The 26,109-nt window shown below is 52.6% G+C and overlaps 13 protein-coding genes across 13 annotated transcripts; 6 read left to right on the forward strand and 7 right to left on the reverse strand.

Moving 5' to 3' along the window:
- Positions 1–384: 384 nt before the first annotated feature.
- Positions 385–2,877, forward strand: J4E93_008841 (uncharacterized protein; the record flags this gene model as incomplete). The annotated part of the gene is made up of 2 exons (XM_049346738.1): positions 385–538; positions 593–2,877. 2 exons carry the CDS (start codon positions 385–387, stop codon positions 2,875–2,877), a joined length of 2,439 nt encoding a protein of 812 aa, XP_049196158.1.
- A 788-nt stretch (positions 2,878–3,665) lies between these two features.
- On the forward strand, positions 3,666–4,800 carry ALC1 (Allantoicase; the record flags this gene model as incomplete). The annotated part of the gene is made up of 2 exons (XM_049346739.1): positions 3,666–3,774; positions 3,827–4,800. 2 exons carry the CDS (start codon positions 3,666–3,668, stop codon positions 4,798–4,800), a joined length of 1,083 nt encoding a protein of 360 aa, XP_049196159.1.
- A 397-nt stretch (positions 4,801–5,197) lies between these two features.
- Positions 5,198–6,498, forward strand: J4E93_008843 (uncharacterized protein; the record flags this gene model as incomplete). Its single annotated transcript, XM_049346740.1, has 4 exons — positions 5,198–5,344; positions 5,401–5,482; positions 5,533–6,423; positions 6,479–6,498. The coding sequence occupies 4 exons, from the start codon at positions 5,198–5,200 to the stop codon at positions 6,496–6,498; spliced, it is 1,140 nt and encodes a 379-aa protein (XP_049196160.1).
- Positions 6,499–6,614: 116 nt separating this feature from the next.
- J4E93_008844 (uncharacterized protein) lies at positions 6,615–8,023 on the reverse strand (the record flags this gene model as incomplete). The annotated part of the gene is made up of 3 exons (XM_049346741.1): positions 6,615–6,829; positions 6,891–7,836; positions 8,015–8,023. 3 exons carry the CDS (start codon positions 8,021–8,023, stop codon positions 6,615–6,617), a joined length of 1,170 nt encoding a protein of 389 aa, XP_049196161.1.
- A 672-nt stretch (positions 8,024–8,695) lies between these two features.
- Positions 8,696–10,712, reverse strand: J4E93_008845 (uncharacterized protein; the record flags this gene model as incomplete). Its single annotated transcript, XM_049346742.1, has 2 exons — positions 8,696–8,707; positions 8,760–10,712. The coding sequence occupies 2 exons, from the start codon at positions 10,710–10,712 to the stop codon at positions 8,696–8,698; spliced, it is 1,965 nt and encodes a 654-aa protein (XP_049196162.1).
- A 2,194-nt stretch (positions 10,713–12,906) lies between these two features.
- On the forward strand, positions 12,907–13,962 carry J4E93_008846 (uncharacterized protein; the record flags this gene model as incomplete). Its single annotated transcript, XM_049346743.1, has 1 exon — positions 12,907–13,962. The coding sequence occupies one exon, from the start codon at positions 12,907–12,909 to the stop codon at positions 13,960–13,962; it is 1,056 nt and encodes a 351-aa protein (XP_049196163.1).
- Positions 13,963–14,534: 572 nt separating this feature from the next.
- On the forward strand, positions 14,535–15,560 carry J4E93_008847 (uncharacterized protein; the record flags this gene model as incomplete). Its single annotated transcript, XM_049346744.1, has 1 exon — positions 14,535–15,560. One exon carries the CDS (start codon positions 14,535–14,537, stop codon positions 15,558–15,560), a length of 1,026 nt encoding a protein of 341 aa, XP_049196164.1.
- Positions 15,561–15,759: 199 nt separating this feature from the next.
- On the reverse strand, positions 15,760–16,386 carry J4E93_008848 (uncharacterized protein; the record flags this gene model as incomplete). Its single annotated transcript, XM_049346745.1, has 1 exon — positions 15,760–16,386. The coding sequence occupies one exon, from the start codon at positions 16,384–16,386 to the stop codon at positions 15,760–15,762; it is 627 nt and encodes a 208-aa protein (XP_049196165.1).
- A 740-nt stretch (positions 16,387–17,126) lies between these two features.
- On the reverse strand, positions 17,127–19,529 carry MDR2 (multidrug-resistance transporter mdr2; the record flags this gene model as incomplete). The annotated part of the gene is made up of 2 exons (XM_049346746.1): positions 17,127–17,594; positions 17,640–19,529. The coding sequence occupies 2 exons, from the start codon at positions 19,527–19,529 to the stop codon at positions 17,127–17,129; spliced, it is 2,358 nt and encodes a 785-aa protein (XP_049196166.1).
- A 648-nt stretch (positions 19,530–20,177) lies between these two features.
- J4E93_008850 (uncharacterized protein) lies at positions 20,178–21,404 on the forward strand (the record flags this gene model as incomplete). Its single annotated transcript, XM_049346747.1, has 1 exon — positions 20,178–21,404. One exon carries the CDS (start codon positions 20,178–20,180, stop codon positions 21,402–21,404), a length of 1,227 nt encoding a protein of 408 aa, XP_049196167.1.
- Positions 21,405–21,452: 48 nt separating this feature from the next.
- On the reverse strand, positions 21,453–23,031 carry J4E93_008851 (uncharacterized protein; the record flags this gene model as incomplete). The annotated part of the gene is made up of 2 exons (XM_049346748.1): positions 21,453–22,784; positions 22,843–23,031. 2 exons carry the CDS (start codon positions 23,029–23,031, stop codon positions 21,453–21,455), a joined length of 1,521 nt encoding a protein of 506 aa, XP_049196168.1.
- A 637-nt stretch (positions 23,032–23,668) lies between these two features.
- On the reverse strand, positions 23,669–24,671 carry J4E93_008852 (uncharacterized protein; the record flags this gene model as incomplete). The annotated part of the gene is made up of 2 exons (XM_049346749.1): positions 23,669–24,365; positions 24,415–24,671. 2 exons carry the CDS (start codon positions 24,669–24,671, stop codon positions 23,669–23,671), a joined length of 954 nt encoding a protein of 317 aa, XP_049196169.1.
- Positions 24,672–25,155: 484 nt separating this feature from the next.
- Positions 25,156–26,080, reverse strand: J4E93_008853 (uncharacterized protein; the record flags this gene model as incomplete). Its single annotated transcript, XM_049346750.1, has 4 exons — positions 25,156–25,191; positions 25,235–25,792; positions 25,844–25,979; positions 26,031–26,080. 4 exons carry the CDS (start codon positions 26,078–26,080, stop codon positions 25,156–25,158), a joined length of 780 nt encoding a protein of 259 aa, XP_049196170.1.
- Between the last annotated feature and the right edge of the window lie 29 nt (positions 26,081–26,109).

Here is a 26,109-nt window from a genome sequence, read left to right on the forward strand (position 1 = left end):
GCGGAACACCCCCCGCGCAAGTTGGGACGGCTGTATCTGGCATAGCGGAAGATCGGCCTGGCGCGTTAGCCCTCGGGCTGGAGCCGTTGGTAGCGACATCATCGTGGTTCAGGGCCAGTAGTGCCGTCTGCATCATCTGAATACCGACGCTGCACAATTACCACAACCGCCGCGCAGGTCAGCAATACGCGTAGTCGCAATTTCCCGCTGCGACCGACTTCCGCCCCCATACCACCCTCTGCCTGCCTGCCGCCGTTGGACTGAAGTTGCCCCACCACAGGCGACCGGGCATCCCTCGACATTTGACACATGCATCTTCCGCAGAGGTAGCCGCTGTCATAGCAAACAACATCCTTCCACATCCACCCTATTCAATGTCACACAATGGACTCGCCCGACCACGAGCATGCCTATTCAGGCGACCTTGGGGAACCCCAAAGGCCACGACAGCTCCCCTCGGACCTGCCCACTTCCCTCAATGACCGGCGACCTGTCACCATCATGAATGAGGAAACCGAGATCTACGACGCCTGGCAGGGTAAGTGGCGGATAGGGAAGGCGCAATCAACTACGATGAACTGACGTCGTCCAGGGCAGTCGCAATTTCTCACCACCCCTATGCCCGCCCGCCCGCTCAGTTTCAACCTCTCGCTCGACGACCCGACGTTTGGCGACGAAGACATGCAGCAGCTCGAGGACAGCGATAGTCGCCTAGTGCAGATGCTGGCCCACCAGGCGCGCCTCAAGAACGACAATGCAGGCGACGAAGCCAAGGTTGTCGCCGATGACAAGTTGTCACACGAGGAAAAGAAAGAGGCTTTGCAAGGACTTTTTACATTGGCCGCATCCAACGGCGAGCTGGAAAGGGTAAAGCGGCTGCTAGATGGGAAAACCCGGGAATACATCAACATCAACGGCGTCGACGCTGAAGGCACGCCGCCACTGGTCTACGCAAGCTGTTTCGGACACGAGGATGTGGCGGCTACACTTCTCGAGCAGGGCGCGACTGTTGACATGCAGGACAAGAATCGCTGGACGCCGCTCATGTGGGCCATGACGAACCGGCATAAGGCCATCGTCAAACTTTTGCTCGACCACGGCGCATCGACAGATGTCAAGTCTTCTGGAGGTAGAACTGCTTTCGATTTCGTGGAGCCCAATACCGAGCTGTCCGACTACCTACACGAGAGCGGATACGCGATTGGCAACGTCGGTGTTGGCGACGACTTCTACAGCTCTGGATTTTCCCAGGACCGCTTTGAGCAAGAAATGCAGGAGAACGACTTGAAACGGCGGATGATGATGGAGAGCGCTTTCAATCTCGAGGTTGATATCGGCAACCTCGGCTTGGACGAACAGCCCGAGTCGCCCGAAGAACCAGAAGAGGAAGCGCAAGAGTTCATCTGGGACAGATGTCTCAACGACCAGATGTTTGTCTTCCAAGAAAGCGAGCTCGAACGTATACTGGACATCATCATCACAAACATGACGCCGCAGCGCTCTCCGTCGCAAAAGCCAGTTCCCGCAAACATACTCTTCCTGAGTGCCCGCTACGCACACTATCATGCGAACCCGGAACTTCTGGAGACCCTGTTGGTATCTGCCATGAACAAGATAAACGACGTTGTAGAAAAGCACCAGTGGGATATGACTGTGCTGGCCTTCTGGATGTCCAATGCGACACTGCTTTTGCATTACCTCAAGAAAGACGGCGGGCTCACGAGTGCGACTACTGAGTTTCAACTGCAGATGGCAGAACTCATCAATGAGATTTTCATCTTGATTATCCGTGACGCTGAGCGCAGGATGGACAAAAACCTCGATCAAGCAATGCTCGACCATGAGCCCATGCCTGGTTTCGAAGACGTACAGTTCCAGCACGAATGGAAAATATTTCGTTCCAAACCCAAGGCGAAACCGTTAGAACCTCTCGAAAAACGCTTCCGACCGCCATCTCCAAAGCGCAGGGCACAGCCATCACCGCGAAACATCACTTCTCTTCTATCATCCACCCTGTTTGTCCTCGATCTGTATGATGTGCACTCTGTCATTGCTGCGCAGGTGCTATCGCAGCTCATTTACTGGCTTTCTGCCGAAGTCTTCAACCGCATAATGTCGAACCGGAAGTATCTTGCCCGGACAAAAGCTATGCAAATACGCATGAACGTCTCGACGCTCGAAGACTGGGCTCGTTCCAACAACCGGCAACCCGAACATTACGAGAACGGCTCCATGACTTCTACCGGCGAGAACACCGCGGACGCTGCTAAACGTCATCTCGAGCCTCTGGTTCAGCTTCTGCAATGGCTTCAGTGCTTCTCTTCACTTGGAGAAGACCTGGAGTCGCTCGTGGGGACTTTACAACAGCTGACACGTCTGTCGCCTCAACAGCTACTACACACCGCGAAATATTACCGGCCCGAAGTTGGCGAGAAGGGCCTTCCGAAAAGCGCTTCCAAATACATTGTACACCTACAAAAAGCTGCCGCTGATCGTAAAGCCGCACGTACCAAGTCGCCTAATCCGCCGCCAGCATCGGAATCCGTACCCACTACCCCTGTCAGGCCTACTTCCGAAAAGCCTATCGAGCCGTCGCCTGCGCCTTCGCGTATGTCTGAAGAAGACGAGAAGGACGAACCACCGGACGAGCTTCTTCTAGACCCGTCATACATGCTGCCATTCTCACTACCAACATCAACAGACATGCTCATCACATACGGTGCTGGATTTGGAGGTGTCAACAAAGAGCGAGAGCGGAAGTACATCCCCACCGTACCCCCGGAGTTTATGGCCAAGTTGGACTTGAATGGGGGCAACAACAAGAACGGGAGCTCTTACTATTCAGATTCGCAGTGGAACGATCCGAGCTATGGGTGAAAATGAAGATCAGCAGTAATGCGAACCCTGCTAATTGAAACCTTGATAGTCGCGTCCACACTGCTTGGCTGAGACGAAGACCGGATTCTTTCAAGTTCCGCTCTACAACATCTCGTTGCTGCTGACCGTCGCTTTCTTTGTTGCATTGCCGCAGATGACTTGGATACACACGTGGCACCTGGTCCGGCAAACGGTCCAAGAGGAGTACTCCATCAATTACCCCACGGCACGCACACCAGATCTGAGGATGCAGACAGACGTTTCGGCTGCAACCGCAAGAACATGCTGATTCCGTTGGGAGGTGAAGGGTGCAACAGCACACAAGTTGGATATTACCATAGTATCAGGCTATGTATAGATCTGTTTATCATTACTCCAATCTTTCGCGTCAACTACTGAAACATCAATTGTTTCCCTATCGTGCGGCCCGTCGGGCAAACAGCGCGTTAACTGTAGCATCGGCACATCTCGCAGCGAGAGGAGTCAAACACTTTACAAGCAATACATTGAATGACTGTCGATAATGAGAGTCTTATGTAAGGTATCTATCTAGTTATCGGTATCACTCCGTGATCGGCCCGTCAATATCCATCGAGTCGGCGAAGGCATCGGCGGATTCCGATAGCAGCAGCAGCTGTTGGCACGCAGGGTCTGGCTACCCCACCACTCCACCACCCCGCCATAACTTCTTGGTAGTCAGCTAAATCCCAAAACAAACTTCCTACTTTTCACTCTCTTCAGCGTACTGCAATTATCTTCTTATCCTTCTTGCATATCATACTCTCAAAATGGAGATTCGCACCATTTCACCAGAAGATGTCAAAAGCGTAGCCACGAACACTGCGCAATCGATACCAATTGATGAGATCGACAGTACTTTCAAGTCCCAATACACTGGTGGGAAGCCCATAACCCTCGCATTTCGACAGAAAATCTAACAAGCATGAAGATCTCATATCTGCACCTCTTGGTTCTAAAGTCCTCTCTTGCAGCGATGAATACTTCGCTGCAGCCGAGAATCTCATAACGCCGACTCCAGCAGTCCGTAAACCTGGTGTCTTCGTACATACGGGAGCTTGGTATGACGGTTGGGAAACCCGACGTCACAACACTGAACCTGCCGACTGGGTGGTACTGAGACTGGGTACTGCCAGCGGAAAAGTAGCAGGTGTCGAGATTGACACGGCACACTTCAACGGAAACCATGCACCAGAAATTGCCGTCGAGGGTGCTTTTATCACGGACGAGAAAGAGGAAGAAGAGGTGAAGAAGCCAAGCTACCAGGGTTGGGAGACAATTCTGTCAAAGCAGGAGTGTGGTCCGAGCCAACGGCACGGATGGAAGCTGGCAAACCTCACGGAAAAGGCGTACACCCACGTCCGGCTCCTCATGTACCCCGATGGTGGTATTGCGCGTTTCCGCCTCTACGGTGTCGCCGTGCCGGTGTTCCCCCAATCCGCAGATGCCATCTTCGAGCTCTCAGCAACAGTCATGGGAGGCGTCGCAACAGCGTGTTCAGACCAACATTTCGGCACAAAAGACAATCTCCTCCTCCCTGGTCGCGGAAAAGACATGGGTGACGGATGGGAGACTAAGCGCACGCGTGGCGAGCACGTCGACTGGACGATTGTGAGGCTAGGCGCAAAGGGCGAAATCGATCACATTGTTGTCGACACTGCGCACTTTAGGGGAAACTTCCCGCAAAAGGTGCAGGTCTTTGCTGGAAGCTTTGACAAGGATCCTTCGCATGATGATAAGGAGTGGGTTGAGGTTCTGGAGCCGCAGAAGACGGGTCCGGATAAGGAGCATGAGTATAAAGCTGAGCTGAAGGAGGTGGCTGGCAGGGGCTACACGCATGCGAAGTTGGTGATTATTCCGGATGGAGGTGTGAAGCGGTTCCGAGTGTTCGGAAAGAGAGTGTAAGGGTCCAGATCGTAGGACCGCGACTAGATGAACAATATCAAATAAGCTCATTCAAGCTGCCCAAGAGCGTTTCCTCCAAAGCTGACACGGTAAGGCCGTGATTGCTTTAGACTGTGAACATCTACCTAGGTAGGTATCACAGTGCATCTCATTCTTGAGTACTTGGAATGCGTGTCCCAATGCAGCTCTCGTACTGCTGCCGTATGACATTGACGCCATTGCGTGTCACTACAGGTTCGATGATGACCGATGGCCGAGGTTACTTAAGTAGGTTTGACATGTCTTGGCGCCTTGGTAAGGCGTGCACGTGGGTCAGGGTGCATCTGCAGCCGCACCCACCAACTTCCAAGACCACCGTTGCTTCCATTTCTTAATATTTACGGTTCGATCAGCCAGCATGGAGGAAGAACACAGCTTCAACATGGAGAAGGTGTCGCCGATATGGATCATCACCGCACTTTGCGTCGTGCCATTCGGCATGTATCAACTTCTCAACCTTCTTAGCCCGTTGATGCAGCGATTCACAGCTATGAAGATCTCAGCGGTATGTTAGATTATTATAAGATGAGTGAGATCGTGTGCTGATGAAAGCACTGCTAGATATACATCTATCCCATCAAGTCGCTACGGGCTGTCAAGGTTACCGAAGCCGTTGCCACTGCTCATGGTTTCAAGCACGACCGTACGCTTCCCACATCCCTTGTACACTGGAAAAATGTTAAAATCACCCAGGCTCGTTCATGCTACTCCAAAAAACCGAAGAAGGCTACAAAAACATGGCCGTAGCCAAATACCCCGAAATGACGCAATTCCTCCAAGAAATGTCCAATGACACTATCACGGTCAAATACATCGCCTATGGCGACTCATCAAAAGCGAAATCCATCCAAATCCCGCTAGAACCCGACATAGAAAAGCTATCCCCCATCAACATCGACATGCACTCCAGCCCCACCTCCGCCTTTCTAATGCCCGAAAAGTACAACGACTGGTTCACATCCTGTTTCGGGTACCCAGTCATCTTCGTCTACTTAGGTACCAATCGACGTACCGTCCAATTCCAGGACATGCAGCCCGCTGCACCCTCGCCACTAACCCGTTTCCTATCGACATACGTCCCGTTCACTGCTTCCTACGTGGAGAAAGCAATGGGTCTGCACAAGCCCTCAGCAGAAGAAACCTGGAAAATCACTTTCGCAGACTGCGCCCCGTATCTGTTCTGCTCGCAAACAAGTCTCGATGATGTTTCCTCCCGGCTACCAGAGGGAATGACCATGGACATCGAGAAGTTCCGTCCTAATATCGTTGTGGAGGGCGCGTATGAACCGTACGAAGAAGATTACTGGGGTAAAGTTACGGTGAAAGGGGGTACGGAGATCTTGCTTCCGCATAACTGTGTGAGGTGCAAGAGTATCAATATTGACTACAAGACGGGGAAACCGGGGGAGGGGCCGAGTGGAGAGGTGCTGAAACGGCTGCAGAAGGATCGCAGGATTGATGTTGGGGCGAAGTGGAGTCCGGTTTTTGGACGGTATGGGTTTTGGGGGAAGGGAAGGGAGGAGGTGTGGAGGGTGGGGGATCGAGTTAATGTTGCCAAGGTTAATGATGGGCCGACTGTTTGGAGTAAGTTTTTGGATGAGAGATTCGATATAAGGATGTGGAAACTGACTGTACACAGGTTGGCCTGGTGTCGGGTAGAATTGGGAAAGTCCGCTTGTAGCGAACGTACTAACGAAACAATACGTTAATGGCCCGTTGGCCTTACTGATGATAAAGTCCTGGTACGAAAAGAAGAATACAAGCGCATATCCTTCCTACAATTCCATGTTGTTCCGCATGCCTGCAACTCCACCCCATGCAATTTTCCTAGCCTCTCGCTTCTTCTTCTCATCCCTTTCCACCTTATCCCATCTACGTTCTCTTTCATCCATATCCACCACTGCAAGATCAAGCTCGTCACCACCATACATCCATGGGTGGAAAAACTCATTGGTGTTCCAGAGATGAAAGAGTGGAATATACTGGTAGACTACCGGACACTGTTAGAAAAAAACGTCGACCATGATATCTTCAAGAGGAGGAAAACTTACATAGTATACCCATCTTCTTCATAAACTCCCGTGACGCCACTTTAGCGGCATTTCCAGGGTAGCAGTGATACAAGCTCACTTTTGCCAGGTTGGGAAACAGCGTTGTCTTTGCCATGGCTACGTGCTTCACCCACCTTTCTGCCTCCTTACCGAGACAGTCGGTCAGGATAAGCCGTTCGAGCTTGGACGGCACGACTTCTTTGTAGTACGCATGTACCACGTTATCACTCGGCAGCACAAGCGTGCGCAACTTCGGAAAATACTTCGGAATACCATGCACAGAGCCCCGATAGTCGGACCTGCTGGAAGGCGAGGTGCGGAAGTCGTTGGGCAGTTCAAGTACGACGAGTTTGTGGCTGAAGAGAGGGAGGAGGGCGCCTAGATCGGGGGTGTGGGCTGGAAAGAGGCTGCTATGGTAGAGCAGGGGTTGGAGGAAGGGGAAGTTGTAGAGTATCGAGCCCCCGAGATACAGTTCTTGCAGGTTGGGTAGCATGGTCAGCACGAGGCTGAGGAGGATGCTTGGGCCATCGTATTCGTTTCCGGCATACAGGGATTCGGCGAAGTGTTGTTTCGTCAGAGGATCGATGTCTAGTGTGCTGATATGGCTGATGGCTTTCGATAGTAGGTCTGGATCGAGTGCTGGAATGGGGTTCGGTCCTATGCACATTCCACGGATTTTCGTTTCGACGGTCAGGCTGCGGATCTTGTATCGCAGGTCTGGGTACTGGAAGAGAGAAGCGAGGAAGTGGTCGACCTTACTTGAGTACAGTATTGGTGCGCAGAAGAGAACCTCTCGGGCAAGTGGTGCCAGTTGCTTGCATGTCGAGAGCGCATTCAGTAAGTCGGCTTGGGGGTTAGGATGCTTGACACTTTTAGGAAGATAGTGCAAAATCTGGAGAAGGACCTCGTCTGGGAGTTGGCTTGCCATGCTAGAGGATAATGTTTCCTGAGATTGCGTATCAAAGAGGGGTCCTAGTCGTTATGGAGAGTGTAAGAACAGAGGAACGATGCTGTTTTGGTAGATGCGATATAAGTGATTGAACTCGTTGCACCCCAGTGCTAAAACGCTGTAAAGTAGCGAACGTTGAGAACCATGGTTGAGACACATTGAAACCAAGGCTTACGATCAACATGTGATGCGCAACCCGGACTATTGCATTGTAGATAGGCTCTATCAACTCATAAGATTCATGACAAAGAGTGATTTGGCGCACAGTGCACGTTCGTAAGAGGGTATGCTACTAGAGGTGGCCTGGACTCGTGGGGCGTACGTTGTATTAAATTCTGACGAGTAGATAGTTCACGAAGTAACGTATACTTCTACCTCGAGGAATTCCTTTATATGATGCGACATAAACGGTAGCCACCCCTAGTAATACTGTCAAACGCACTGGGAAGATACCAGCTTTCACTCAAGCACCAAGCTTTCGACACCAGAAGACCACAACTTGTAATAACATCTCTCATTACGTTCTCTTCCCACTATCAACAACATATGATTTGATGATATAGACTTGACAATAGTAATAACGCAAACAAATTGCCTGTTCCCAACCTTTGACAAACGCCATGCTCTTGCGCGCATGTCCTTCTAATGTGATGACGAATATCCCAACCCAGAAAACGAAGAGGCCATGAACAGCCAACCTCGACTGAAAGTGCGTACCAATGTTTGTTCTGCCTGTATGATTTGTAAAGAACACCTTTTGTTCAAACGCCGTGGCAATGTGGTAGCGATAAGGATAGAGACGCGGTCGCGAAAGGGAAGCCGTAACTGTATGTACAGATGTTCAGAGAGGGCATGTTCACCATGTTTCCTACGTGTTCGTTAGTATTTTTGAGGTAGGCATGATCGGAAATTGTACTTACGGCAATGTATTGTCCGTCCTCTTTCTTTCGGGCCCAAAATTCCTTCGCTTGCGCTTCGCTCAGGCGGCCCTTTTGCATCGCGACATCGATCAAAGACTCTTCGACGCCTTCGCCCATGCCCTTACTAGAGCCACAGACAAAGATACGTCCGTCGAGAGCATTGATAACGAACCAGACGATATCAGCCTGTACTCGCACCTCGTCTTGGACGTATTTGACCTCGTTGGAGCCTCCGACCTTGACCTTCCGGCTCTGGACGACCTTTTTGATTTCGCGTTCATGGTCGCCTAGTTCGCCCGAGTAGAGCTCATCGAGCATGGAGTCTCGGACACCCTGGATGAGCCAGATCTTGTTGGCGCAGTTGGCGTTCTTGAGGCGGTTCAGGATGAAACCACGGAAAGGAGCCATGCCAACTCCCGCTCCGATGAGCACCATGGGGCCTTCACCACCAAATTGCTTTGACAGCGGGTTCGCCATGAGCCCGCGGAACATGGGGATGCGCAGATCGAGGATGCTGCGGGGATCGACACCTTCATTCTCGGCTGTGATGAAGGCGTGTGCCATGCGCTCCATGAAGCCACTGCCTACACCTGTGCGTGTAGCACCCTCAGCATGCCAATCGGGTGTCTCATGGATTGTGACGGCCATCTCGATGAGGCGACGGGTACCGGGAAGGCCGGGGCGCGCCGACGAGATGTGTGGGTCGTTGGAGAGGGAGTAGAATCGAGGCATCAGCTGAGTGAGGACGGAGAGGAGGTGCGGTAGCGGCGGCTTGGACGAAGGGAATGCGCTGAGCATCTGTGAGACTGTGAAGTGAGAAGTAGTACGGAGATCGCAGAAGGCTGCTTGTCCTTGGGCTGAGCAGAGGTATGTCAGAATCTTCTTCTCGTTGTGGGCTTCGGCATACTCGGCGAGCACGCGAAGGAGGTTCTTGGTGGGCGGGTGCGACTGGATGTCGGCACACCAGGTCAGCAGTTCGCGTCTGGTTGTGACAAGCTCGCGCGCTTGGTCTTCGCCCCAAATGGTCGGCCATCTTCCAGTCTGCGTCTTGAGTGTGACTGGCTTGTCGCGGACAAACTTGGGGATGCAGAGGAGATCGAACAGCTCATCGACCATTTCCTGCGAGTTGGGAGGGCAGATGCCGACGGCACCACCAACCTTGAAGTCGACGCCTCCCTCGTCGGGGTAGTCGGTGACGTCGATATCGAAGTGAATGGTCCTCTTCTCAGCGCCCGGCTTTGTCAACTCGCGTGCGTGGTACAGCGGTGCCGAGTAGACCTCGTAGGGCGGGTGTGGCTGAACGTACTTGGGCGGCGTCTTGTGCACCTGCGAGACGTACTTGGTGTCCTTGGATGGCAGGGGCTCGAAGGACATGTTGGCGGGAGGGAGCGGAATTGTGTCGGTGAGCTCGCTGTCGAGGGCGAGCGGACCCAGTTGGAGGTTGAGGCTCCGGAAGGCATGGTTGTCGGGAACGACGACGGGTATGAAGTTTGGCGACGATGCGTCCGGGGCCAGTGTCTTGAGCAGACAGCATCCTCCACCGCAGCACTGGCTGATGAGCTTGGTGGCCGTCTCACCCTCGCCCAGTATCCGTCTGATGTCGTTTGGGTTGTCCGAAATGAGTGTGGTAGATGCGCGGCGAGGACGCGTCTGCCCAGAGAAATTGACAGCCGAGGTAGGCAATTCCTGTAGCTTATCGACTACTTCCTCGACACCCTGATCGGGCTCCGTCATTGGCGTCATAGGCGCCTCGGACTCATCGCTACTGGTGGTCCACAGCGTGGATTCGCCGGACGACTTAGGTGAGGTCTGCTCCGGCTGCGACTGCTGTGCCGGCGAGGGCCGGAGCGAGAGCTGTGGGATCTCCTTTGGCTCGGCAGGAATTGGGTCGTCAGGGTGGGAGGTCGCCGTGGTAGGGATGGGGCTGGGCATGGTCGCTGTCGAGGTTGCCATGTGCCTGCGTGGAGTGAGGTGAAGGAGCGATGGGCGTGCTGCCGGGGACGCGACAAAGGGGACTGCTAGCGCGGACCATGATTAGCAAGAGCTGACTTGGTATGGGCCTGGGGAATTCAATGCAACAGCAAGGCGCGGTGCACGAGTGCATGGCGCACTTGCTTGTTGAACCGCGGACGACGGAGATGTGCGACCGCAGAGCATGTGGGGGATGGTGGTGGTTATCTGATGCTTCGATGCAACCGAATTTCTTATCAGATCGTGGCATCACTCACCTCGACTGGCTGGCAAACGAACACGACCGAGTGGCAGCCGCGTGCGGATTCCCGAGACCGGTGACACGATGGACAGTGACTGTGGAATAATTCGTATTGGGCGGATTCTAGCCGTGGCAGAGGGTGTGGGCATGAGGTGAGGCCTGGTGGTGATGGACAAATGTTCGACAGAGGCCGCGCCCGGACGCTTTTCCTACTGCCGATCAACGACGCCTTCAAGGCTGAGATGAGCATCCCGAACGCCCACTTCTGCCGAATGACGCTTGCCTGCGCCCCATCGCCGAAACCGCTCGTATTCCCACTTGTCTTGTCCTACTTTATCCGACATAGACCTAGATCAAACCATCTCACGACCATCTTGGCTGCGCCCACGGCATCAGCCCAATCTCCTGATCACGGTGCTCACCCAACGCGTTATATTACACCACCAGCCTTCACCGCAACTACTATGAGCTGAAGCGCATACCTTCTCGGCACATAGTCGCGCAAATTCTGTAACATGCCATTGTCACGCCGCCCGGTCCTCGGTCTCTCGGCGGTTATCGCATCTGATAACCAAACTTCGGCTCAGAGCCCGACCCCGCGAGCTACCTATCGTGACTCCGGCCGCTGCTCCTCTCTGAAGACACTAATCCTGCCATGTTTCCCCTCATCTTGAGTGCATCCAGTTCCTTCGCGAGGGTGTCGCGATCGGGGTATTGCAGCGCTATTACGTCGTTGCAACGCCACACGAAAACTTACCGCACCAAGACTTGCGTTCGCCCAATGTCAGGATATGCCTGATACTTACACCCGTATTTCAGTTCAGACTGCTTCTAAGCATGTCATACTACGCCACGGCAAGGCTGACAGACCATCACCCACCACCGCGAACGCGCGCAGGGTCCGCGTCACTATCGTGTTCCGCCATGGTGGAAGAACGTTGAAAACGCTCTCTTAGCGGCCCCACACGCCTCGAGTCTCAATTGCAGATCTGTGATGCAACTGCCACGACCCTGAGTTGGGGTACCGTTCCAGTCGTTACTCTTATGTGGAGGTTTGTGAGATCACCGGAAATCCTTCTTACCGCTTGTAGTAATACGTGACTAACCCAGCTGCAATATGACGAAAACCCATACATCACCCGGAAAGCAAAGTCACGATGGAATATCACGGTTAGTTCTTGATCAATTCAAACGGAGTAGCCTGTGTCTCTTCCATACCGATAAACGGAACTAACAATCCCGCTGCTTGTCCAGCAGCCTGTCCGAACTTCTCCCCCACTTTCCGAACTTGCGATTTTCCAAGTTCTGGTTTCGGATACGCATGAAGGTCAGCTGGCGATGCGATATGCTTCGTTAATTACCCACCTCAGTCCGAGTACAGAGTCAACTGTGTAAACGATACAATGATACGAGCCCTGATCTTGATCATACGAATCAAAAATGAGGACCCTCACTTACGGACGTTCATGGCTGTACTTGGCACATCGTGCGCTGTCGAGAAAACAATCTAAGGCTTGGCAGGTTCTTCCAGGGTTCATTGCAGCGTTGAGCACGACTCAAAAAGAACAGCGAACGTCGGGTGGAATGAGCTTTCCGTAACAACTGGTTGTGGTCCTGCAACGACCGTGGTCGGGGGTTGATGCTTGCGCTATGCGTGCGCGAATTGCGTTTAGCTATCGAACTATTGGGTCAAGCAGTTTGTGTGTGCACCCACACCCACTCGTTCGAGAAGTGTGCATAGCCATCAAGTTCTGGATCAGATCCATGGTGAATTGCGATCACCAACATTCAAGCAGCCCGTCTTTAAGCAACCTACTCTCAGTGCACCAACCACTTTCTTCGCCCACACTCCTGAATCACTCATTAAGTAATTCGCAAAACACCGTTCCCATTCCCAAAACGCGGGACAACTGCAAAAGTTAATCTGCTATGACGATGACCGATGAGCGATGCAAGGAGATCTACACAGAGCTACGAGATCTGTCGAGGACTGGTTACAAGAACCCAGACGGCAGCCCGCGCCTACATAGAGACCCTTCAATCGAAACCAAGGTTCAAGCGCGCATGGAGGCTTTGCTCCCAGATCATGTAAGAATATCCTTGTACGAAAGGCTTGTAATGAATACGCTGACTTCGTACGCTATGATGCAGGACAGCCTAGAGAAGTACAAAGCCTGGTGTCGTGAGCGGACCAAGCTCAGTCGACAGCTTCCAGAGCCTGCAAGCGCCGACGAGATCATCAAGGCCATAGGAGAAGTGGACTTACTCGACCCAATTTCGCGCGGAAGCCTATGCAACCTACTCGGGACCGACTTGTACTCTCATATCGACATTGGAACGTATGGCAATTACCACTACTGTCTGAGGCCAGACCTGTTCCAGTTGAGGCCGGAAGATCACGACATTGATGGGAACGATGAACGCGAGCCGATGCCTAATTGTATCCTTGGTATCAACCTGTCGAAGACAGTTCCGTGGACGGGAGACAGACGTAAGGAGCACAGCTCGGACGAGTCTAGTAGCAGCAACATCTCCACTGGTAACGATGGCACCGGGTTCGTATTCATGCAACTAGGCAGAGTGTGCTACCTCGATGAGTCCAGAAGGAAGAAGTACCACGACGACAACAAGACCCCCATACAGATGCCGTGGCTGGACTCCGGCTTCGTTCTCGTTGTAGTAGTCCGAGACGACGGAAGTGCGGGAGCCCCGTGGCTGCTATTCAACTTCAGGCCAGTACACGAACTGGAGGGCTCCCGGTTCCGCATCCCGCAGACTGACGACGAGTGGGGGACGCTTCCAGGCTCTGGTAACCAGTATATTGCCATAAAGATTGGGGAGCACATTGATGAGCTCGGATTTGACAAGCAATGGGTCATGACGAGCCGGTTTGGTGATGACTACAGTCCCCAGCTTGTCGCCGCGGTAAACATGTCGTCTACCTCGAGGGGGAAGCTCGTACGACAAATGATCTTTGAAGAGGGTCGTTGAGGTGGCTAGAGGTTGCATACTGATGGGTGATTGAGCTGCACTTCAAGGTGGCGGCAGTGAAACGGCGAATGGGATGTCTTCATACTGGAACACCCACCATATTTCCGAGTTTCAAAGGTCTAGTCGGGCATGTGCAGATTACACATCAACTGTTAATGTACACCGTGGTCAACTAATCATTGCATTCAAGTTCGATGCAGTAGCAGTCGTATCAAGCCTAGATGTTTTGGAAAGCCGTGGGCCTAGTCTTCAGAATAAGACTACTACATAGGTATCACTACGCGAAACATACACTAGCTGAACAGGCCAGGGCCATCTTCACGAGCATGGAATCGTAGTACAAACACATCGAATAATACTAATTGAAGTGGACGAAACCGATGTCTTTTTCTATCTGGAGAGGGTTCAAAGTCTGGATCATAGACGATGTGACTCACTGACGGTACCATGGTTCACCCGAAGAGCTTTTATGCGCAACAAAGTTGCCTTTTCACACACAGCAAAACTGAACTTGACTTCTCTCTTCCTCTTTCTTTCTCACTCAAACTTACCCAAGCAAACGTAAAGATACCATGTCATCCCTAACCGACGCCGATTGCGAGAAGATCTTCGCAGAACTTATGGCCGGCGCCATGTCGCAAGCTGGCCATCCCAGCCCCAACGACGACGGCTCTGACCGCCAGCCCCGAGACATACCACAACTCCTCCCCGACGTAGCAAGTATAGACAGATATCACGAATGGAGGCGCAAGCAAATGAACCAAGAGTATGAGGAAGCAGAACGCGTTCGCCAAGCCCAACCACGTCCAACCGCCGCCGACCTCATCAAAGCGATCCAAGAGACCGACTTTCATGATGGAGAATCGCGCGAAACCGTCTATGACACACTGCATTGGATCGAACTGGGAATGCATTGCGACTACCACTTCAGCCTAGTACCCGATGGGTATATCAAACTGATATACGAGGATGAAGACGTGGACTGGGATGATGAACGCGAGTGGCCGGAATTCAAAGATATACTTGGTATCAACATATGGAAGACAGCATCCGAGACCGAGACCGCAGGAGCCCAGCCCAAGGATATTGAACCCGATCGATCTAGTCTCCTAAACGAGTCCACAGGCAACGACGCCACGGGCTTTGTGTTTATCCAGCTGGGCCGGGTGTTCTACCTTAAGGACTGTGACTTGGAAAGTAACAAACAAAGGGCTAAAAGAAACGAATGGCAGAGATCCTGGTCTGACTCTAACTTCATCCTCGTCGTAGCCATTGAGGAGAACGGAAGAGCAGGCGCGCCGTGGTTGGTGTGTAACTTCAATCCCGAAAATGATATTGAAGGCGGTCGCAGCAAGCGCCCGCAATCAAGTCGGTTTTGGGGCGATACTTTGGGAGACGGTGTTCAGTACAAGGCTCTCAGGATTGCGGACGATATTGGGGAGCTCAAACAAGGGAAGGCATGGGATGTTAAGATGAAGTTTGGCAGTGAGTCCAACATACAAATCGTACCCGCCGTCTTTGATGGAGAGGGCAAAGAGAAGAGGCTCTTGCGACACAAGGTCCGCAAGGAAGAGCTTACGGAATGGGTTGAGGTCTAACCTCCTACGCGATATCCAGTCATGGACGTAACCTGGGGGTTCTTGGAGATGCGATACTTCTTTCTTTCGTAGAGTATCTCCTCGCGTATGAGTCGTGCGAGGACGTACCCCGGTTCACGATCTTTTACACCAACAAAGACAGAAAATCCACCAGCTCCATTAAGAACGCGTGTCATTCAGACTACACACCCTTCTTACTCTAATACTTCCCACTCTCCTTAACCAACCCATTTTTCTCATTCTCACTCTTCGGCTTCAACGCCCACTCAGGCGCCTCATCAATCTCATCCTCCTCAGCCTTATCCCCCTCCTCCTTAGTCTTATGCACACTACTCGGCAGATGCTCCGCAGGCGCATACACCGTAATCAACTCGAGCGGCTGATCCCCTTTAGTCACAAACTGATGCTGCGTCCCCGCCGGCACAACAACCACATCACCGGCCTTGACCTCCTGGTCCTTGCCATTCACCGTCGCGAGTCCCTTTCCTGATGTAAACAGCAGGATCTGGTCGACGGTGTGAACTTCATCCCCAATCTCGCCGTTGACGGGGACTTCCATGGCGACGATTTGAGAATAGAGGCCTGTGTGCAGGACGGTGCGGAAGTCGCCGAAGCTGCGTTTTTCGCTCATGAGGCCGGGGAAATGCACCATTTCGTGTTTTGGGGGCGCGTTCTCGCGGTTTCCGACTTTCTTGAAGGCGTCCATTTTGGCGGCGTAGAGGCGGGGGGTTACTGTGCTGAAGGACTTTGTGGTGGTGGGTGTGGCCGTTCGCTTTGTGAGTGTGGATGTGGAGAGGCGGAGGAGACGGGATGTGGTGTTGAGCATTTAGGGAAGAATTGGTTTTGGGAGGAATGAGTGTACGTGGAGAGTGAGATGGGGATTATATGGCACGTTGCTTTTGACGACATCACGGTATACATCGCGTCAGCGCGCGTTAGGTGTGGAGGGTCTAGACTGTGTGGTATGCATGACGTCACCATCGCGTTACCTCACGATGTACGGGGAGATTGCCTCGTTTGGTGCGCTAGTAAGATCAATAACGTCTTGATTGGTAGCTTCTCATGTATCAGACTGTGGTGCGTGCCATGAGTGGTGTCGTACCTGATTATGTTATGACATTGCCATGCAGGGTGAGATCAGGGTACTAAAGGAGCTAGCGGAGCGTCCCGATGTGTCTTGCAGAATGTGGAGTGATGCTGAGAGGAGAATGATTGTTTGATTATAGCTACAAGCCTCACATGCTTGGGTAGTCAGAACGTGATACTATATGCTAGGCTATGGCAATATAGGAACTTGATTGTAGAAGTTCACATGTTTGACCAAATAGTACCACTCAAATAGCGTCATGCACGAGGGCGACCACTCTCAGGTATCCCTGCGGAGCACATTTTGCTTTTGGAATGCGTGTCTGGGCCCAAACGTACCGCTGTAGCAGCCTTGGTGCGGTGTGGAGGTTCATTGTTGGTGGCGGGCTTGCCCACCGTTGCTTCCATGAAGAAGCAGGAGAGTCGCGCAAAATCGCCACGACTGCCATTGGATGTGATACAAATAAAGATGCAGCTTCACTAGACGCGGTTGCGGCCAGCAGCTTCTTCCTTCTCCTCATCAAGCTCTCGCTCGATTTCCTCTTCTTCGGTAGGCTTTGGGGCCTTGACGTCCTTAGCAGGCACGTCACCACCGCTCATCTGCCATTCCATGAGCTTGTTGAATGCGCCCTCTGGGTTCGAGCTGAGTTGTTCGTAGGTGCCTTCTTCGGCTACCCTACCTTCAGAGTCGATGCAAATGATACGGTCAGACCGCTTGATCGTTGATAGACGATGGGCGATGCTGATAGTCGTGTTGTTCTCTTGGAGAAGCTTGTTAAGCGCTTGGTTCACCAGAGTTTCAGACTCGGCGTCCAGAGCACTCGTGGCTTCGTCGAGGATAAGGATGTCGGGCTTCTTGATGAGTGCTCGTGCAATGGCAATACGTTGTTTCTGGCCTCCCGAGAGTTGAGTACCTCTGGCGCCAGCGTGTGTTTCAAGGCCATCAGGCTGTACTTGTTAGCGAAACTCTCACATCATAGGGGATGTACGTACGAAATCGCTGATGAACTGGCAGTTGGCCTTTCGAGCAGCAGCCACGATCTCAGCGCGTGTAGCGTTCGGTACGCCGTATGCGATGTTCTCCGCGATGGTGCCAGAGAATAGTACGGGCTCTTGTCCAACGTAACCAATCTTCCTTCTCAATTGCTTCGCGTTCAAGGTGGTGATGTCTCGGCCATCGATTGTGACAGTTCCGGAGTTGGGAACGTAGAAACGTAGAAGGAGACTGGCGACTGTGGACTTTCCAGCTCCGCTAGGTGCAACGATAGCCACGTTGGTACCCTGCTCAATCCTGAAGCTGAGGTCCTTGAAGATAGTTACCGCGGGTCTGGTTGGGTAGCTGAAGTTGACGTTCTTGAATTCGATGGGTCCGCGCGCCGATTTGACCGGCAGACCCTTGGTGGGAGATATTGTTGGGTTGCGATCCTGGAGTTCGAAGAGACGACTGGCAGCTCCGACGCCCTTCATCATCTCGCCGTAGAAGCCGGAAAGACCAACCATGCTAGAACCAGCATAGACGGTGTACATCAAGAATGAGGAGAGTTCACCGATCGAGATGACGCCGTTCTTGACCATGTTACTACCAACATACAAGATGGAGATGATGGTCAGGTTGCCCATTAGTCCAGTACTTCCGTAGAAGCTCGCGGCGACGACAGCTTCTTTCTTTCCCAGAGCGAATATCCTCTTAATCTGCCGGTTGTATCGTGATGCTTCTTGAACCTCGCCAGCGAAGGCTTGACTTGTCCTAACGTTGCCTAACCGCTCTTCGGCGATCTTGGTCAATGTTCCCAAGTTCTTCTGGATTTTACGACTGAGGTTTCGGAGCGATCGACCGGAGAAGAAGGCGACGAGGGCGACAGGCGGGGCGATGAGTGCGAGAATACCAGTAAGCTTCAGACTGACGAAACCCATCATGGCGAAACCAGCTGCACCGCTAACGAGTGCGCGTAGACCGTCCGACAAGTTTTGTGTGATGCTCTTTCCAACGATGATGGTATCCGAACCGAGACGAGAGATAAGATCTCCAACCCTGTTGGCGTCAAAGAATTCGGCGTTTTGGACGAAGGTCTTGCGGTAGAGCTGCGATCGAAGACGTGCGACGATGCGCTCTCCGACGATTCGAAGGATGATAATACGTCCAAAGTTGAAAGCAGCGCCGGTCGTCAAGACACCTGCCAGCCCGAAGTAGAAGATAGATGGAGAAACACCAAATAGTAGACCATTGGTATTTTCAGTCGAGGTAGCGGCGTCCAAGATTTTACCAATTGAGAAGGGTACCGAGAGGGAAATGCCAGAACCAAGGAGCAGGAACAGGAAGGCCCAGGAGAGTACACCTAGCTCAGGTCGGGCAATTTTGATCAGTCTCCAGATCTCCTTCATGCCGCCTGGTGCACCTGCAGCGCCAGACCCGTCTTTGCTGAGTTTGGCGCTCAAATTGACCTGTTTCGCCTGCGCCGCCTTTTCAGACTTTGCAAAGCCTTGTTCCTCGTTCTCGGGCTCACCATCGTGCTCCTCTAGGTCTACGATGCCCTTCTGTTTGATTTCCTCTTTGTATGATATGCGCTGCCTCGCAGGCTTGGCATTGCTTGAGGCTTCGGCTAGTAGTCGCGATGTCGTGAACATGCGAGCTGGTGTGTGTAGACCATTGTTGCGTGTGGTGCCCGCGGCTGCGAATCGGAGGATTGATGACGGTGCGAAGAGGGACGGCGCGCAGCTGTTCGGTGACGCCTTGGATATTGAAGCTTTCGGTATGGGTGTCGTAGCGAAGGATCTCGAAATGGCGGGTGTTGTCGTCGAGATGCGCGACTGTATATTGGAAAAGAGGGCTCCGTTGCCTGGGCCGTGCCAGGCCTTTGCGGAGAAAGCCAGCGGGGCGCGCATGGCTGGCGGGGGGTAGACGATGCGGCTACCGGACGTGATGAGCGAATTGAGGCGTTATGGAGGCATTCGACATGGCGATGGACGTGCGGACGTGGGAGTGGACGACTTCGGACATGTCAATCAAAAGTTCGGCGCCTCGCTGATGACGACAGGACCGCCGCGTCGATCGCTTGCGTGCCGCGGCTCGATCTCCGAGAGTCCCTGAAGCAAGGCACCACCAACTCCACGCTCGCCTTCAAGCGTCTTTGCAATCATCACGGTCCAGATGCCCAGTGTTTGTATATATGTCTATTGTCTGAATGTTTGTCACTACACGACGTCATAGTCGCGGGACGCTGCAGCTTTGCGCGCTCTAGGTCGTCTCCTTGCTCACTCCCACGCCCAATCGATGAGGTTTCCACAAAGAAGTTCACTCTCTCAAACGAACAAGGCGCAAATGTGACTAAATAGATACCTCCTACAGCTGGGTGGCCTTACGGCTCATTCGCAGCGTGAAGGGAAAGTGCGACCGCCTGAGTCATCCTCACTCATACACCAGGCATCAGCGCATGTCTCAGCCCCAACAGCGATGCATCTCGGAGTATGTTCTACTCCTGCACGTAACTTATCAGTAAGCTGTGTAGTCATTCAGCAGCATTTTCCATAGCCATGGCGTCCGCACATCAAACCCCGACACCGATATATCTAGACGGTACGACGCTCGAAGGTGGAGGCCAACTCCTACGGGTAGCCCTTGGCCTCTCGAGCCTAACGAAAAAGTCAATCCACATCGACAAGATCCGAGGCAAGCGATCTGGCGGTGGAGGACTCAAAGCTCAGCATTTGACGTGCGTGCAGTGGCTAGGCCAGGCAAGCGATGCAGACATTAACGGTGCAGAACTCAAGAGCAAGGAAATCACTTTCAGCCCATCCAAGACCGTCGAAAGTATCAACAGTGCACTGAGTGTTGGCCAAGTACGCATCAAACAGAATACCCCCGGAAGTGTCAATCTAGTCCTACAAGCCATCTTACCGTACATCATCTTCTCTGGAGTTCAAACGTCGATGCGTGTACGCATTGATGGAGGCACCAACGTTTCCAACTCCCCGTCCATCGATTATGTTGGGCAGGTCCTCGTACCAATGCTAAGCCTTATCGGTATACCACACATCGACATTCAGATCCACTCACGGGGTTGGTCACAAGGAAGTGCTACTGTTGGTAGCGTCACGTTCACAATTCCGCCCATGAAAGAAAGACTATCAGCGTTTCAATTACTCGATAGAGGAGAAATCATCAGTCTAACGGCGACCGCCATCGCACCCAAAGATACTGAGCGGCAGTTTCGCGAGGAACTCGATGTTATGTTGGAGCGTCTAGGGTCTTGTTTCTTCGGCTATGCGGGTGGACACGATGATAGGGTGGAGACTACTTTTGAAGATTCACACCACGACAAACGTTACTACCTCCTACTAGCAGCTACCACGTCCACTGGCATGAAGCTTGGCCGCGACTGGCTATATGATCGTGGGGTTCGGGCTGGAACGCTCGAACAGATCATCCCTACCATTGTGAAGAAGGTATCCGCTAATTTGTTAGCAGAGATCGAGCATGGTGGCTGCGTGGATGAGTATCTGCGCGACCAGTTAGTTGTGTTCCAGGCACTCGCGGAAGGAAGGAGCCAGGTGTACGGGGGAAAGAGGAAGGAAGTGTCGGTGGAACCGAGTTTGCATGCTAAGACGGCGCAGTGGGTTACAAAAGAAATACTGGATGTTGATTTCGATGATGAAGGAGGGTGCGAAGGCATTGGATTCTCGCCAGGTATTGTGGATAAGCATGATGTGAAGGGGGATGACATTGTGAAGGATCTGGGAAGGTTGAGCATCTCTTCTTGAAAGCACAAATAGTAACTATCAAAATGTCTCTGTTGATCCTTATCCGTTCTACAACGCATATCTGAAATGCTTCGCCTGCTTATCCGTCAAATCGCTGAATCCATCCCGAATGGCCTGATCATCTTCGCCCTGACCATACTTCCTATCCCGCCTCTTGTTCTCCCATCCCATCCACAGAGCCAGCACACCCCCAATCACCACCATCGCGCAATAACAAACGATAAGCCCCGTCAACGCCGAGAAGTATCTCGGCGCCTCCCTTGCAAAGAAGATGTTCGCACCCGCGATATTGCCCGCCGCGTAGAAGACGAACCACATGCCGTTTGCAGTACTACGCTTCGTGTGACCCGCGATGTTTGTCGTAAGCAAATTCCAGGACAGGATAACCGGAGCGCCAATAATGTACTGTAGCCATGTGCATCCAACAAGACTCCAGCGTTCCGATAGCGGCGTAAGTCGGATTCCCAACAATCCAGCCAACGGCGGCAGACAGACCAAAGCCAATATAAGACAACGCGTGTCCCGGAAGTAACCCGCCGCAAGTCCACAAAGCGGCACAACAACAAACTCAATAGCCCCAGTCGGAAGCTGGAGCAACGTGGCATAAATGCCACTAAACCCAAATCCCCTTATCAAACTCGACGAAAAGTTCGACACACCGCCATTGATAACTCCACAGCAAAGCCCAATCAGACTAATGCAAAGTACCTTGAAATCCAGCACCGCCTCCAGCGCCTGCTTTTTCTGAAACTGCTTCGTCTTAACACCAATCATGTTACTCGCGATACGATCAATCGCCACGATGCGCTGTTTATGGTTCAGGAACTTGGCGGTGGACGGACTATCAGGCATGATCCAGAGGAACACCCACGCCCAGACGAAGTTCAACAGGCCGATGACGAGGAAGATGAGTTGCCACGTTTTGATATGCGCAGAATGCGCGTGGCCGAGACCGTACCCGAGCAGCGCACCGACCATAGTTGCCATGCCGTTGAAAGCAAGGAATACGCACATGCGAACGGGTTGTTCGTCGCGGCGGTAAAACATGCTGACTATATTCATGATGGCGGGACTGATACTCGCTTCGAACATGCCGAGGAAGAAGCGGAGAGCTAGCATGCCGGAGTAGTTTTTCGCGGCGACGTGGCAGCAGAGGAGGATGGACCAGAGGAGGATCATCAGACCCGTGTATTTCGAGACTGGGAGGCGTTGGATGAGGTAGTTTGCAGGGAGCGCCCAGAAGAGGTAGCCGAAGTTGAAGATGGCGGCGACCCAGCCGTAGCGGTCGCCTTGGAGACCAAGGTCGGGGGTTAGGGTGTAGGCGTTTGCGTAGTTTAGGGAGAGTTTGTCGAGGAATTGGATCATGTATGTTATGCAGATCTGGTTCTCTTAGCTGTGCTGCCTTGTGGTTTGGGGGGTCGGGTTGGAGGGAAAGTACCATTGGCATGATGACCCAGTCGATTTTTCTTAGGACGACTTTGCGCTCGGCTTCTAGCTCTTCTCTTGAGTATTGCTGGACTTCGAGATACAGATCTGCACCGATATCGCGCATCTGCTTCTCAGCAGCGAGTTGCCCCTCATCAATACTGGGCTCTCGCGCTGGCGAGATTTCCTCTTTCTCCCCCATTTTGACTTTGCGCAGTTGCTGGCAAGGATGTTGGTGCTTCAAGTCCGGATCCAGCTGCTGATCGGGGAGGGGTAGAGACGCAACAACCGAAGACCCTGGCAACGACTTCTCGCAGGCGGTAGGTGATGTGTAGAGATACAATACACACAGCGGGCATACGATGTCTGTACTTAAGTTGTATCGGTCAAGGCCTCCCACCCTTGGCAACGGCCGTCGACGTAGTTATCGGCTATCTTGCCAAGGCAGTCTTATCGTTGTGTTGAGCATTGCATATCGCTACCTAGGCCGGCCGTAGCATATGCAGGTGGACGATGTTGCTGCACGCCATTGGTGTTGATGATCCTTCGGCATGTCGAATCGGATAATTCCGCGGGTACAGTTACCCTGGTTGGAGTAGTAGCCTGAGATAGCGCGCGAATGTAATGTCAACTCCAACGCTGCGATTACGATATGGTCTCGCCACGCTTCTGCTCACCTGCTCCAAATGTGTCATTGTTAAGAACCACGATTTGCAACAGCTTGTCCAAAATGTCCGAAGTGGTAAAGGCTACTTGTCTCGTATTTGCTATCATTGGGGCACTGGAATGTTGTATTTGGCCATAGTTGTGACCAGAGGCAGCGCTGGTCATGCGAAATTCTATTTCCACAGACCGTACGGTCCAGATGTGAACTTCCAGAGCTTGACTGTTCCATCCTCACTGCCTGTCGCATATAGCTTTCCGTCAGGCGAGAAGCTTGCCGACCAGATAGGTCCGTGATGGCCCTTGTTGGTCTCGAGCTCCTTCTCCTCGTCAAAGTCCCAGACCCTGACCCAGGTATCGTTCTGGTTGCTGCCACCAGTGACAAACTTCCGCTCCCCATTGTGCAGAGCCACACTGGCAATCTCGTACGGTGTCTTGATGCTCTTGATGAGCGATCCGGGCGACTGGCTGTTGAAGAAGTAGGCGCTGTTTCCAGCGGCTACGCTCAAAATGCCCTCCGAGGAGGTGTTATCCAACTCGCAAGAGCCAACAGTGCCTTCGACGGCATGCTCGCCGATTGTGGATTCTTGTCGCAAGTCCCACCACCGCACCTTCTTGTCTTCGGCAGCTGTGATTATAACGTTCGGATCCGATGTCCACACGATCGACTTGATGGTTCCGGTGTGAACACCTGCGCCAATCTCGAAGCTCGTCGCGTCGCTACGTGAGAGGTCGTAGATACGCAACTTCTTCTCCATGCCTCCTGTCGCGAGGATCTGGGGGTGGGGCTGGTTGGGGAACGCGACGGCGCGTACGATGTGGTTGTGCGAGAGTGTGTGTAGTGCTTCACCGGTGTGTGTGTCCCAGACCTTGCTGTCAGTTATTAGCACCATCTCCACGCGTTATGCTTTATTAGACTTACGCAGAGAAATCTGCAGAGGCCGTCGCTGCCAATGAGGCATCCGAGGAGAGTCTCGCTTGCCAAACGGCGCCCTTGTGGCCCAGGAAGGTGCCAATCCAGTCTCCCGTGACTCCGTCGCGGAGCATGGGGTTGTTATCCTTGCATGCTGAGATAATATAGTATTGGTCCTCGTCTACCAGGGACGAGAAGTGAATATGCGGCACAGGTCTCGAGTGGCCGTGGCAGGTGAGGGGCACGACCTTGGTTGTTTCGGGCATGGTGGGCAGACAAGGAGGGTGTGATGTTTCGACGTAAAGAGCGAGTGCGATAGCAAGTCGTGTGAGCCGAGTAGCTAAGGTCTGGAGCGGTGAGGCGTGATTGCGCGAGAGCGTGTGTTCTAGGTATGGCTGGTCGCAGACGGTTCCGAGCTAGGTAGGAGCCACGCGTAGTATCTCTAACAGTTCAGAAAGACAGAAAAGAGAGCGGGATATGCAAAATGGTCGTCAATGGGTCGTAACGTCGTTAAAGTGGCAGGCTGGTGGAATCGCAAGTTCATGGACAGCAATTCGAGGGGGAAACATTGGAAAGTTGAAACCTAGCTCAGGGTGGCCTGCCGGTAGTGCCGGAGATCTCCGCTGCCGAGGCAAGACCGCGCTACCACTTTTGCATCCATGCAAGCATACCAGCAAGACTATGGATCACTTCGCCTTAAGACCCTCAAATCTTGCATCGAACCATCGCAATCCTCGCGTATGCACCCCATCACCTGTTCTTCAACAGGTCCCTCAACAGGCCCCTCTACTACCACTTTCCACCAACGTTCCTCGCAAAGCAAACATACGACCTTGATTCCTGTACACAACTCGGTTGTAGATACTGTTCCGTCCTTGTGATCCTCGGTTCCAACAATGTACATTAAGTGCAGGAAGATGTCTCGTCCAAATTCTGCTACCTCTCGGGATGCCTTCACTATTATACCCTGCTTGCCGCCGGTGTTGTTGAGAATGCGAGCGGAGGGGTGCTCGTCTATTGCCTGGAGGAAAGTTTCCACTAAGTCCTGGTCCTCCTGATGTTCTGAACCAACGATGTCGTAGACTTTCCTGATGATCTCGCAGAATTCCTCAGATTCAGCAGCGTATCCGATAGAAGGCTCGCTAGGTCGAGAGAACCACCTCCTCAAAGCAGTCATGAGCCGAAAGATAAGTTGCAGCCGAAATGAGGGAAAGTCGTACTTGTCCCCAACACGGTACAGGTCTAAGATATGATGGATGTCGAAAGTAGTACCAGCTAACGAATCGTCTGGCCAGGGTACGGACTTCTCATCGTATGCGTAATTGAGCATAGCCCTGAGAGCATCGGGGTCGTCTTCTTTTAGAGTGATCTCTTTGGCGGAGCTTTCCTTCTCAGGTCAGTAGGAACATACATATCTGTCGTGCAAGACTGGCATTACTGCAAATTGACCGGTAAAGGCTGCCTTGAACCAGTACGACTTCGCACTTAGCAGCAGTCTGTGACCTTCAAAGGTACGCTCTCCCGAAGCTCCGTATCGAATCGTAATGTCGGATAGGACCTTTGAATCTGAGTAGCTGGAACCAATGTTGTCAGTATACCTGTCTCAGATGTAGTTTAAGACTTACTTTTCGAAACCAAGCTTCTGTCGCTTGTGTGGGTTACTCTGAGACTCCATGTCTTCCTTCCCGGGGTAAAGTTACTGTT

Source organism: Alternaria ventricosa (genome assembly GCF_023758065.1).
Source record: "Alternaria ventricosa strain BMP 2768 chromosome Unknown scaffold_18, whole genome shotgun sequence".
NCBI lineage: Eukaryota > Fungi > Ascomycota > Dothideomycetes > Pleosporales > Pleosporaceae > Alternaria > Alternaria ventricosa.